We start from the raw sequence: 11,672 nt of genomic DNA, 5'->3' as shown, positions 1-11,672 counted from the left end.
GCCCCCACTGCACCTGGGCCGACCTCCTTCAGCTCCCCCCAAAACCCCGCTGCCCCCGTTCAGCCCCTGTCCTGGCTTCACTGTGTGTCCCAGCCAGGTGCTTCTGCCGCCTCCGACAGTGACAAGTGCCTCGCACTTCAGCCCCTGCCCTGAGCGCCCGCCCGAGGGGGCCGAGTGCGGCTGTGCCGGTGGCTAGAGTGCCGAGGGGTGCGGGGTGCCGGGGGACGGCCGCGTCTACGCTGTCCGGAGGGTGAAGGGCCGCGGGCTCGTCGGGGCTGGGGGTGGCGCCCGAGCCGGGCGGGCAGACGAGGGGCGCGCGGAGACCCAGCCCCGCCCGAGGCCGCTCGCGCGGCGGCCCCGCCCCCGGCTCCGCCCCGCCGGCTTCGCGGGCTGGAGAGCGAGGGAGCCGCGGGCGAGGGATCGCAGGATGAGCGATCGGGGCCCGGGCAGCCGGCAGCGGACGCGCCCCCCGAGCCCACCGGCCCGCGCCCCGCGCCCCCCACGGCCCCGCGGTCCCGGTCCCGGCCGCATCACCCACCTCCCCCGAGCCCCACGGGCCATGCCCAGCCGGCCCTAAGCGCGGGCCGGGGGGCGTCCCCTTGCGCCCGGGCCCCGCGCTGGCGCCCCCCGGGCCGCCGCCCGGCGCGGGGGCCATGGCGTTCACCTTCGCCGCGTTCTGCTACATGCTCACCCTGGTGCTGTGCGCCTCCCTCATCTTCTTTGTCATCTGGCACGTAAGGCCGGGCTGGGGCTGGGGCTGGGGGCGGGGTGGGGGGCAGGGGCCACGCGGAGCTGGAGGGACCCAGGGCGGGTGGTCTCAGAGCCCAGAGGAAACTTGCTATCCCCCAGCCGTCGGCTTGTCGGCTTCGCCCCCATTAACACCTCCCATGGTCGGCTTTCTTCCCCGGGGCCCCCTTTCCTCCGCCGCCCCCGCCTGTCTGTGTGTATGTCAGTCGGTCCCTGACCCCCTCCTCTGCCCTCGTCCTCTGCCCCATGCAGCCCGTGAGGTGGGGGGTGGAATTCTGGAATTTTTGCTCCTTTATCTTCTTCTACGTCCCCCCCCCCACCACCATCCAGCCGCCTCCATTAGTCCGTCGGGCAGTTTGTCTGTCTGCTGCCCCCCCCCCTTTGTGGGTTTTTCCAGCCAGAGTGATGGAGCTGGTTGCTATGGCAACTGCATCTGTTTACAGGACCCACAGATCTCAGAGTCCATTAACCCTTTGCCTTTCCAGCCCCCTCCCTGACCAAGCAGCAGTTGGCTCTCATCAGCCCCCAGAGACCTAGCCCCCACCACCGGCTCACCTTGGGTTTCCCTACCCCTCCTGTTGGGGGCTTCCCAGCCCCCCAGGTTTTCTCTCCATTTTCCAGCTTCCCTCCTCTTCCTGTTCCCCTTCCCCTTTGTCTCACATACCCCTTGGTCTGTCCCTCACCCTGGCCTAGCCTCACACCTGGTTCTTCAAAATGTCCATTCCTCATCCTGCATCCGACCCATCGCTTCCCCCAGGCTCCCTCCTTCTCCCCTCTGGCCCCTCTCCTCCAGGGTCTCCTCTGCCTGGCTCCCCCCGTCCCCTCACTACGGAACTATCAATCAGCCTCCAGCTGGTTGTTGGGGACCCCTGGCCCCACTTTACTGTCCTCCCTCCCCACCCCCACCCAAACCCCGTGCCTGTCTCTGTAACAGCCTGCCCAGCTCGGCCCTGGCCGGCTCAGCTCAGCATCCTCTGCTCACACCTCCCGCGCACACCTCCCTGATTGTCATTCCCTTTCGGGGGTCCTCTTATCCCTCCCTCAATCCCATTTCCCATAGCCCTTCCCTCCTTCCTCCCGGTGCCTCACCTGCTTCTTTCCCGGGCTCCCCACTTCCTCTCTCCTTTCTCTTCCTGGGACCTGCCGCCTGCTCCATGGTTCCCCCTGCGCTCCCTTTGCCATCCCCTGCCACCTTGCTCTTTGACATCGGGATTCCATAGACTGAACCCCTACTGTGTGAGGAGTGAGCCCCCACAGGCACCTCAGCACACACTCCAGCTCCAGCCCTGTCACTCCCTGGCGTGGCTCTGCTCTCTCTCTGGGTCTTGGTTGCTTTGTCTTTCCTCCCCTCCCCCGCACCCAGAGTTACTCTATTTTTCTTTCTGTGGGGTAGGGGCAGGAGGGCTAGGGTTCTAAGGACTGGAGGGAGCTGGGGGCCACAGGCTAGGGAATGCAGAGCTGACCAGCTCCTGGGAGAGGGCTCCTGGAATTCAAGAAGCCCCTTTTTGGGGCCTTCCCCACCCAGGGCCTTCCCACAGCCCCTGTGGGGTCCCTGTCCTCAGGGGATTCTCAGCAGTTTATTCACCACGCCTGCATTGATGCTTCCCAAAGATCAGGCTCTGGGTGGCTTTGAGGGGGTCAAGGATGAATAAAACCCAAACTTTGCCCTTGTGGAGTGCCCAGGCTGGGAGGAAAGGCCCAAGCTTTGAAGAAATGTCTTTGTTCATTCAACAGATATTGATTGAGCACCTGTGTGAGGTACTCTGTCCACTCAGCCATTTAGCTGGACAATCTTAGCAAGTCATTTGTCCCGAGTCTGGTTCCTCGCCGGCAAAGTGGACCTGTGCACATCAGAGTGCCTAGTGCGGCCTGCTGGGTGGTAGGGGATAGGAGGTGTGGTCCTCAGTCCACAGCTTCTAAGAACTAGACTCTTACAGGGCAGGACCCCAGATCCCACTCCAGACCCTCAGCCCGGGCCCCAGTGGTTCCTAGGCAACCCTGGTGGTGAGTGACGCGTGTCAGCTGTCACCATGGGGGATTGTTTGTTCCGGGGGGCTGAGTCAGCGCCAGGCAGCCTAGGGGGTGGGAGGTGCGACGCCCGCTGCCTGCTGGTGGTGCCAGCTCTGGGGCACAGACGGCACCCTTCTGCTCCCTGTGGACCCTGTTGCTGTGTGTGCCAAGCGGCGGCTGCCCAGAATCAATGGGGAGCTGGGCGGGGGGAGGGGGGCGTGATCCAGATGGCCCTAGCTCCCTCCAGGAAGCCCATGTTCTTTCTCTCTGAGCCGTCTGGGGTCTGGGATGCCTGGGGGTGGTGGGCCTGCTGCCTCATCCTAGGGCTGGAGCCGACGGGAGGGGACCCCAGCAGGTTCCTCTGCCAGCCCATTTCCCCCAAGTCACCTGTCAGCTCCTTCCAGGCCCATCCCATCATCCCCTCAAACACTTGCTCCCCTGGAGAGTTTCCACCCGTGAGGACACTGCCGTCTGCCAGACACCCCAACACCTGAAGCCACCTTAGACTTCTGCCTTCACTTCTCGGCCATTTGAACCCTCTGGAGTCTGGCTCCTAAAAAGCTGTAGCATCCCATGCACGCCTTCCGTCTCCACGACAACTCTCCTCACTCAGACCACCATCAGCCCTGCCCCTAACCCTCCAAACCATCCCCTTGCTGGTCTGGCCTGAGTATGACACAGTGGTTAGGAATTTTAACCCTGGAGTCACACTGGGTTAGAATCCACTAACCAGCCGTGTGGCCCTGGACAAGTCACTTAACCTGCCTCAGCTTCCTCATCTGCAAAACAAACATGAAAATAAAACTAGTACCTAAGTCATTAGGTTGTAAGAATTAAATGAGTTAATCCACATACCGGCCAGCAGAAGCACCACTTAGATCTCAGCTGTGACTGTCAGTGAGCTCGGATTTCCTGCCCCACCAATCCTGAGACATGGACCAATCCTAAGACATGGACCTGACCACCCCACTCTGCTGCTGTGTACTCTTCAATGCCTCCCCCCAATATTTTTGTGTTAAAGTCCAAACTCCCAGTCTGGCCTCACAGGGCGCCCATGTCTGGCTCTGCTGAACTCTCCAGCTGCTCTTCCACCACTCCCTCTTTTCTTCCTGCTCGCTGCGCTGTCATGCCAGCCCCATGAAACCCGCAGCCTCCTGAATGTCTCCTGACCTTTCACCCCTCTGCCATTGCACCTTCTACTGCTTGGACTGCATTTCCCCCATTTGCTCACCAACACCTACTCCGAGTCGAGCCTGAACTCCCTCACCCCCCACATAGGGTTAAGTGCCCACCCCAGGTCATCCCTGTACCCCAAACCCCTGATCACCTGGAAGGTAGAGCGATCATCCCTCTGGGCCTGGGTTCCTCCCGGGCAGGGGCTGCATCCCAGGCCTCTGGAGCCCCAGTGCTCAGCACAGGGCCTGAGACCTGGCAGGGCAGACACGAAGCCATGTCTTGGGATGTTTTGGAAGGGGGTGTAGTGGACATTGGCCTGAACTGGGCATCCAGACGCTAGGGTTCCCTTCTGGACTGTTGTAATGACCTTGGACCAGGCCCTGCCCCTCCCTGGGCCTCGGTTTCTCCACCTTTGCAACAAGCTTCACCTGGCTGGTCCTCTTCAGTAAACTATCCCACAGAAGGACTTGGGGGTAGGCCATAAGCTGCTGCCCCAACCCTGACGGGCACACGCGCCTCCCCCAGATCATAGCCTTTGATGAGCTGCGGACCGACTTCAAGAACCCCATCGACCAGGGGAACCCTGCGCGGGCAGTAAGTGATACATGTGCTGTGCTGAGGTGTGTCCGTCCGTCTGTCTTTCCATCTGTCGTGGGCTGGGGGTGGGAGACGGGAAGACGGGGGTAGGGTGGGGGGCCTACGGCCATGCCCCCTTCCTCTCTGTCTCCGCCCCCAGCAAACACCTGGCGCGGGCTCAGGACTGAGTTCCTCCTGGCGGGGCGGTGGTTGCCAGGCTCTGGGCCGTTGCCATGGAGACGCGGGTGAAGGCCCCTCCATGGTGACGGTCGCCATGGGGACGGCGCGGCTGCTTCCCGGCCGCGCCGACAGTGCCGCAGAGACCGCTCTGGCGCCCCCTGGCGACCACATGCAGGGCGGTGGGAGCTGCTCCAGTACCTGCTTCTCCGCCTCCCCCATCGCGGCCTTTTCCTTCCCCCAACAGCGCGAGCGTTTAAAAAACATCGAACGCATCTGCTGCCTCCTGAGGAAGGTCAGTGTCAGGGCTGGGGGCAGAAGGCTCCTAGCCCAGCGCTGCCCACACTGTCTGTGGCCCAGGACCAGGCCTTCCCCTGCTTTGGGCCTGTTTGATCCACTCTACTTGGGAGGGAGTGGGAAGCCAGAGGCCTTTTAATCCCCAGAGGTCACGGTGGGTGGGCACCTCCCAAACCCCAGCTCCTCTCTGTGCCCTTGAAGCCTGGGTCTGTCATAGCACCAGGCCGCTGACCTCTCACCCTCACTCCCCCAGCTGGTGGTCCCAGAGTACTCCATCCACGGCCTCTTCTGTCTGATGTTTCTGTGTGCAGCAGAGTGGGTGACCCTGGGCCTCAACATCCCCCTCCTCTTCTACCACCTCTGGAGGTGAGGGTAGCAGCTGCCTTGGGGAGGCTGAGATGGGGAACAGGAGCAGCATGGGGGTGGGAGCCCTGATGGCGGACACTCAAGCCCCTGTCTGCCCCAGGTACTTCCACCGTCCTGCAGACGGCTCTGAGGCCATGTATGATGCGGTCTCCATCATGAATGCCGACATTCTCAACTACTGCCAGAAGGAGTCCTGGTGCAAACTTGCCTTCTACCTGCTCTCCTTCTTCTATTACCTGTACAGGTGAGGCCCTGCCCACGGCAGTCAGAACTCAGGGAAGGGATGTCCCGGCATCACGCTTCCAATCCCAAGTTCCTGCCTTTTGCCCTAGAGGACTGAGGGCAGCCCAGGGTGTAGCCAGGTGGGCATCTGGGTGGCTGTGTGCGTGCAGGGCTAGGCTCACTGGCTCATCTTCCCACAGTATGGTTTATACGTTGGTGAGTTTCTAAGGGGGAAGCCGGCCAGGGAGCGAGCCCAGAACGGACCGGACGCCTGTGCACCCCCAGCCCTGCCCCTTGGCCGCAGAGGCCTCAGCCCTGGGGAGGGAGGGGGCACTGGTGCCCCCAGCCTCTCCAACCCCCAAACTGCTGCTGCGGGGAACCCCCCCCCCGCCTTCAGAGCCCTCCCCCTTGGACTAGAGTGGCTGGGCAGAGCTCTAAACAGGGGCAGGGGCTCCTCTGCCAGCCTGTGGGCATGGCAGTCATTCCTGGAAGGGGCAGGACCTCCGGCCTTGTCCATTTCGGGGGAAACTTGGGCCCTGCCAAGGGGCAGAGCTTGACCCTGGAAATTCTGGGCCACCCCCCTCCACCCCCACCCTGAGGCTCCCCCTGCAGGTGGGGGGGTACCCGCACCGGGAATGAGCAGGCTCAGCAGGGGGGCAGCCCCACCCCTAGTCTGCCCTCCCCTCTCCCCCAGGCTCTTTCTCCAGCCCTGTCTCCATCTGCCCCAACCTCAGCCCACCTTGTCTCTTGGACCTATTTTCTATGTCGCCTGGAGGAGTCCGGCACCCCCTCCCCGGCCATTTGTGACAAAATATGAATAAACTACTGCAAATATGTGGGCCCCGGTTCTGCTCCTGGAAAGCTTGAAGAGGAGATGGGGGCCGATTACAGGGACTGTATAGGGGGCAGCCCTAAGCTGAATCCCCAGCCTGGCTTGTCTTACCCCACTAGCCCACAGACCCTGCTGGAGCCCCCCAGATGGATCAGAGGCCCTCCAGGTCTCCTCAGCAGCCTCCTTCCATCTTCTCTTTCCCAGCTGAGGCTGCCGAAACCCTTACAAGGCAGTATCAAGGTCACCAAAGTCATGAAGCCCTCCCTGGGTCCACCTTCTTCCTAGACAGCCCCAAGCCCGGTCCCCTGGGCAATGCAGAGGCCCAGAGGTATCTGTAGCTCCCCATCAGGCCCCAGGAACAAGGGTCAGACAAAGTCAAGGAAATCAAATCTTCAATGAATGAAAAACTCAGTGCCATCTGGGGCCAGGGGGTCACCGGACCAGGTGGAAAGTCAGCCAGTATATGATGAGGGGCTGGAAGGCTGCAGCTCCCAGAGTCAGGTAGAGCTGGAGACGCTGCCGGGGGACGGGGCCCCCCATGCTGTCGGGGCCCAGGGCTGCTGTCCGCAAAGAGCGCACCTGGAAGAAAGGAGAGCTGAAGCCTGGCCAGGAGGGGGAGGTTTGCCCTCAAGTGAAAGCAGGGGAATGGGGGGGTGCGCCAGACTCACAATGAAGTACATGAGCGCCGATGAGGTCCAGGCCAGCGCCACGTAGTAGCCATCGCTGCCGAACAGCAGCCCCGTGAGCACACTGAGGATCATTCTGGGGGTGGGAGGAAAGGGTTGGTGACCCCCAGGGGTCTAGGCCTGAGATTGGCCCTACCCCCAACGCCCAGAGCCCAGCTAGACCCCACCTCCCACAGCGCCTTTTACTCTCAATCTGTCCCCACAGGGACCCAGACCCCAAAGGGATATGGAAGGCCCAGGACTCAGCCCCAGGACCTGGATCTGAGACCCCCTTCTCTCCCCAAGACTCTCGCAGAGTGACTCTCAACACCTCCCCAACCTCTGCATGGCACGCAGGTCCTCAGGAGACTGCTGGAGACAGCTGCTCCCTCTTAGCAGAGCAGTGCTAGAGGCCACTGGGGGCCGGGACATGTCCAGGGTCACAGTTTGAGGCTACAGCTATGCGGGCCCAGACCCAAGGCCACCTCCCCCTGGCCCACAAGTGCTCACCCCACGTATTTGTAGCCACTGTAGGCCAGCAGGTGAAAGGTGCTCAGGTCACTGCGCACGGTGGCCAGGTAGAGGCCCAGGAGCAGGGCCAGCACCTCCATCACCACCCACACCAGCGCTGTGCTTGCACACAGGCCCAGCACCTCCGGGGAGAACCTGCGCCAAAGCAGGGTGGCTCAGAGCCAGGCATCCTGAGGCAGGGGTGAGGAAGAGAGACTGGGGCAACAAAGGGTGAACTGGGGACCACCACATATGCCCTAGGGAGGTTGGGAGAAAAGCTCACAGGGAAGGGAGGGTAAGGGAGGGGTTTGGCACTGACCTTTTCTGAATGCCCAGTGCCATCCCAGCCAGGAGCACGTAAGTAATGAAGGCCATCGCTGCCAAGTGCCAGAGAGATGCCATCAGCTTGGCTTCCTCCATCAGAGCTGCCTTACTAGGCATTCGGGTTCACTGACACGTCCCATACTTCCTTCTCTGAATAGCCCAGCATGGCCTGACCTCCACATTCTGCTCCCAAATGCCCTGCCTGGGATGCCTGTCTCCGATCAGCCCTCTCCTACTGTGTAAATGCCACCAGACCCTTCTTCCAGAACCACAAGCCACCTTTCCTGCCCCTGTGCTGGGAAGCTCATCAGTTTCCTGCTGCATCTCAGAAACTATCATGGGCCAAGGCCATTGTTCCGCCTATACAGGGACCAAACTGGTTTCTGGCAAGACCAGAATGCAGGTTCAGTGGACACCCATGCTGTCCTGAGTCTGGGGCCATGAAGACGACCTCACTGCAATCAGCAATTCTAAGTCTCAGCACTGGCTAGGGCTCTGGCTGCCCAACAATGCAGGGAACTCCAAGTTTAACTTTGGGCAGTATTCATAAAAGCTCAGAGCCAGTGGGAGCCAGGCATTAGCAGCAGTTTTAACTCTGTCTTCTGCCCCGCTTAAAGCACTAGAATTGGCTGGGTGCAGTAGCTCATGCCTGTAATCCCAGCACTTTGGGAGGCCAAGGCAGGCAGCTCACTTGAGCCCAGGAGTTCAAGACCAGCCTGGGCAATATGGCAAAACCCTGTCTCTACTAAAAATACAAAAATTAGCTGGGCCTGGTGGCCGGCACCTGTAGCCTGCAGTCCCAGCTGCTCAGGAGACTGAGGCAGGAGGATCGCCACCTGAGCCTGAGAGGCAGAGGTTGCAGTGAGCCAAGATCACACCACTGTACTCCAGACTGGGCGACAGTGAGACCCTGCCTCAAAAGAAGAAAAAGAAAGCACTGACATGACCACCAGTGGGGAGTGTCTGGAGTTCTGGAGTCAGGAAATCAGCTGTACCACCTGTCAACTCTGAGGCCTCAATGATACCAAAGCTCCTCTGAGGCTTGGCTTCAACATGTAGAATGGGGATGCCGGTTCCAGCCTTACACGGTGGCTACGATGGGCACACGGGATGAAGGATGGAAGCCCCTGTGCTGCCCAGCACACCTAGGCTGGCTGCCTGCCCTCAGTCCCACTGGCTGCCCTCACTGGAAGCTCATCTACGGGCTGGTCCCTGCACATTCACTCACCCTGGGTGTCCACGATGGGCCTGGCCCTGTGCAGCCAACAGGACAGAGAAGAGTCAGCTGTACATGTGGGCAGCCTGAAAAATGCCATGTGGACAGGCAGTTGTGGGAACCCAGAAGGGAGCCACCACTTGCTCTGGGGGTCAGGAAAGGCTTCTTGGAAGAAGGGATAACAGAGCACGCCTTGGAGGACAAGCAGTAACGATGATAAGAGTTAATGTTTCCTACGTCCTTCCTGTGTGCCAGGTGAGGTGCTGAGCAAACATCACCTCGCTGAATCTCTCCAACAGTCCTTTGGGGTAGGGACTACATTAGTCCTGTTTTACTGAAAAGTACAAATCACCAGCCTGAAGTCCCACAGCTGGAATCTGCAAAGCCAGGTCTAAACCCAGAGCTCCAGGCTGGGAAGGGATATAGTCCAAATCAAGAGACAGGAAGGTCTCAAAAGGGTGTCCTGGGGACACTGAAGGCACATTCAGGAAGCTCCTTACTGGTCACCCTGCACTGCCTGCCTGGTGTCTTGCAACTGCCACACATACACAAAGCACCAAGAACAAATGCTGACTCAGTAGCTGAGCCTCTGTTCCCATTCATCCCTCAAGGCACAGGTCCGCGCCCCCCCCGACCCCACCCCACCACGTTCCCCAGCCCAGGTTGGAGACTCACTGGGGATATAGAGGTCAGGGGCGTTAAGGTCTTGCCGGGGGGGCAGAGGAACATCACGACTGTACTGCACTTCCCAGTTCTGGCAGTGGCAGCAGCAGCCCCATCAGGAGGGTAAGAAGAGAAAAGAGGAGAGAAGGGGGTTGAGGTCTGGGGGCCAGACTCGGGCAGAATGAGGAAGGCCCACCAGCTCCCTTGGTAGGAAGCTCACCTGGTGTGTGTAGGGGAAGACCAGCAGCCCTAGCTTCTTGGCCACGTAGGCTGTGTCCACAGCAAAAAAATACTTGAGTTTGCTCACAGACACAAAACGGTGCAGCTGGGAGGGGAGAGAGGAGGCTGTGGGCAAGCCGCACCCCAGGCCTCAGGGTGCCCCTCTGTGTGCTCCATTCCTGAGGGCACTGTGAGGAATCGGGTGGAATCCCATGATGCCCCAGCCCTAGCCAAAAATTCTGCCACCCGTGCCCCGGGGCAGGCCACACCTCCTTGTGCACCATGTCCTTCCCATGGGATGCGATGGAGCTGCCATAGGCCATAGCCACATTGGCCATTGGGTCCCCAAGCAAGTGGCTGACACTGAAGGCCACGTCTGCTCCTGAGGCTGGGTATCCCCCGGGCTGGCTGGAATAACCACCGCTTGTGTCATCGAAGAGGGGAGGGGGATCCGGGGCTGCCCGGGCCCTGTGCTTGGAGCCTGTGGGTTTGGAGGTATCAGAGTAGATGACAGAAGTACCAAGCATGAGCCCAAACCACCGCCCCTTCCCTGGCTGGACAGCCCTGCACGGGTCCTGCAGGCACCGATCAGTGAGGGGACCCCAAGCTGGGTGAGGGGGAGCTAACTGAGAAAAAACTGTGATGAGGGATCCTTTGCGAGAAATCCGTTGCTAAATGTAGGCAAAGGAAGAGCTGAGGCAGCGCCTAGAACTGGTTGCCCACTTGGGGTTTCTGAAGGCCTCTCATTGGAAGTGACCTCTGAACTCAGCCACAGTGAGTAGAAGTTTGCTAGGTGAAAATAACTGGGAGGGCATCCTTCCGCGAACAAAGCTGGGAGAGGCGACAGCTGGCTACCCGGAGGCCCTGGACAGTGCTCAGGGACCTCATCAAGTTCACAACAGTCAAAGGAGTTTCTGGAGGCGGAGGCGGACCCCGTTTTTGCCCGACTCCGGCATGGGATTCCCAGCTGTGCTACCACCGCCCGGTCTCAGGACTGGGCCGAGAGGGCGAAGTCCGGGACGTGTTGGAGTGTTGCGAGGGGCAGGAACCCGAGTGACACCCCCGCCCTGGGCAGCGGTCCCAGTCGCTATCTCCCTCGGGGTGAGCGGGCCGCGCCGCCGACTCTCCCCCCGCCGGCAGCGCCGCGCCCCGCCCGCGCCCCACGCACCGTGGGCTCCGTAGCCCGAGTGATAAGCCATGGCCGCGACGCTCGCTCTCCCCGAGGGCCCGCTGCGCCGCCTCGTGGGTACGAATACTAATGAGGCAGCTGCTCCGCGCCCAGGGTACCGACCGAGGCCACCCGGCCGCGCGACACGTCCCCCACCCCGCCGGTCTCGGCCACCACGTCCGCGGCGTCATCCCCCGCGCCTGCCATTGGCTCTTCGGCGGCGCCGGCTCGCCCGTCCCCTCTCCCAATTGGCCACTGACGATCTCTGGCCTGAGCGGATTCGGCAGAAGGCAACATCCGGGTGAGGGACAGGCGGAGCGACTTGCGGTGCCTGGGATTGGATCACGGGCTTGCCAGTTCACGGTGGGAACAGCCAATAGAAGAGTTAAGGAAGAAGGTGGGCGAGAATTATTTGCGCGCCTGCGCGGTGAGGCACTTGACGCACCCTGCCACGACTACACCAGGGAGTCGAGAGGTAACCTGCGGCCGGAGTCAGAAACAAAG

At 61.1% G+C, this 11,672-nt stretch overlaps 2 protein-coding genes across 7 annotated transcripts; one reads left to right on the top strand and one right to left on the bottom strand.

Annotated features, from left to right (window-relative positions):
• The first annotated feature begins 370 nt into the window (after positions 1-370).
• CNIH2 (cornichon family AMPA receptor auxiliary protein 2) lies at positions 371-6,405 on the top strand. The gene is made up of 6 exons (XM_054440596.2): positions 371-734; positions 4,459-4,527; positions 4,934-4,981; positions 5,237-5,349; positions 5,450-5,593; positions 5,772-6,405. The coding sequence occupies exons 1-6, from the start codon at positions 654-656 to the stop codon at positions 5,797-5,799; spliced, it is 483 nt and encodes a 160-aa protein (XP_054296571.1). The 5' UTR covers positions 371-653; the 3' UTR covers positions 5,800-6,405.
• Positions 6,406-6,778: 373 nt separating this feature from the next.
• On the bottom strand, positions 6,779-11,435 carry YIF1A (Yip1 interacting factor homolog A, membrane trafficking protein). 6 transcript variants are annotated; one of them, XM_063671693.1, is made up of 9 exons: positions 11,169-11,397; positions 10,270-10,481; positions 10,002-10,106; positions 9,794-9,872; positions 9,131-9,310; positions 7,898-7,955; positions 7,579-7,734; positions 7,072-7,165; positions 6,779-6,982 (listed from the first exon to the last, which is right to left on the bottom strand). In XM_063671693.1, exons 1-9 carry the CDS (start codon positions 11,197-11,199, stop codon positions 6,836-6,838), a joined length of 1,062 nt encoding a protein of 353 aa, XP_063527763.1. In that variant the 5' UTR covers positions 11,200-11,397; the 3' UTR covers positions 6,779-6,835. The 6 variants fall into 6 exon arrangements, with proteins under 6 accessions (XP_063527763.1, XP_054296568.1, XP_063527765.1 ...); XM_054440593.2 differs by lacking the exon at positions 9,131-9,310 and having other exon boundaries at positions 11,169-11,435; XM_063671695.1 differs by lacking the exon at positions 7,579-7,734 and having other exon boundaries at positions 11,169-11,349.
• Positions 11,436-11,672: the final 237 nt, after the last annotated feature.

Source organism: Pongo pygmaeus, chromosome 9 (genome assembly GCF_028885625.2).
Source record: "Pongo pygmaeus isolate AG05252 chromosome 9, NHGRI_mPonPyg2-v2.0_pri, whole genome shotgun sequence".
Lineage (NCBI taxonomy): Eukaryota > Metazoa > Chordata > Mammalia > Primates > Hominidae > Pongo > Pongo pygmaeus.
The sequence above is the reverse complement of the archived record's forward strand: the minus strand, read 5'-3'. Positions and strand labels throughout refer to the sequence as shown.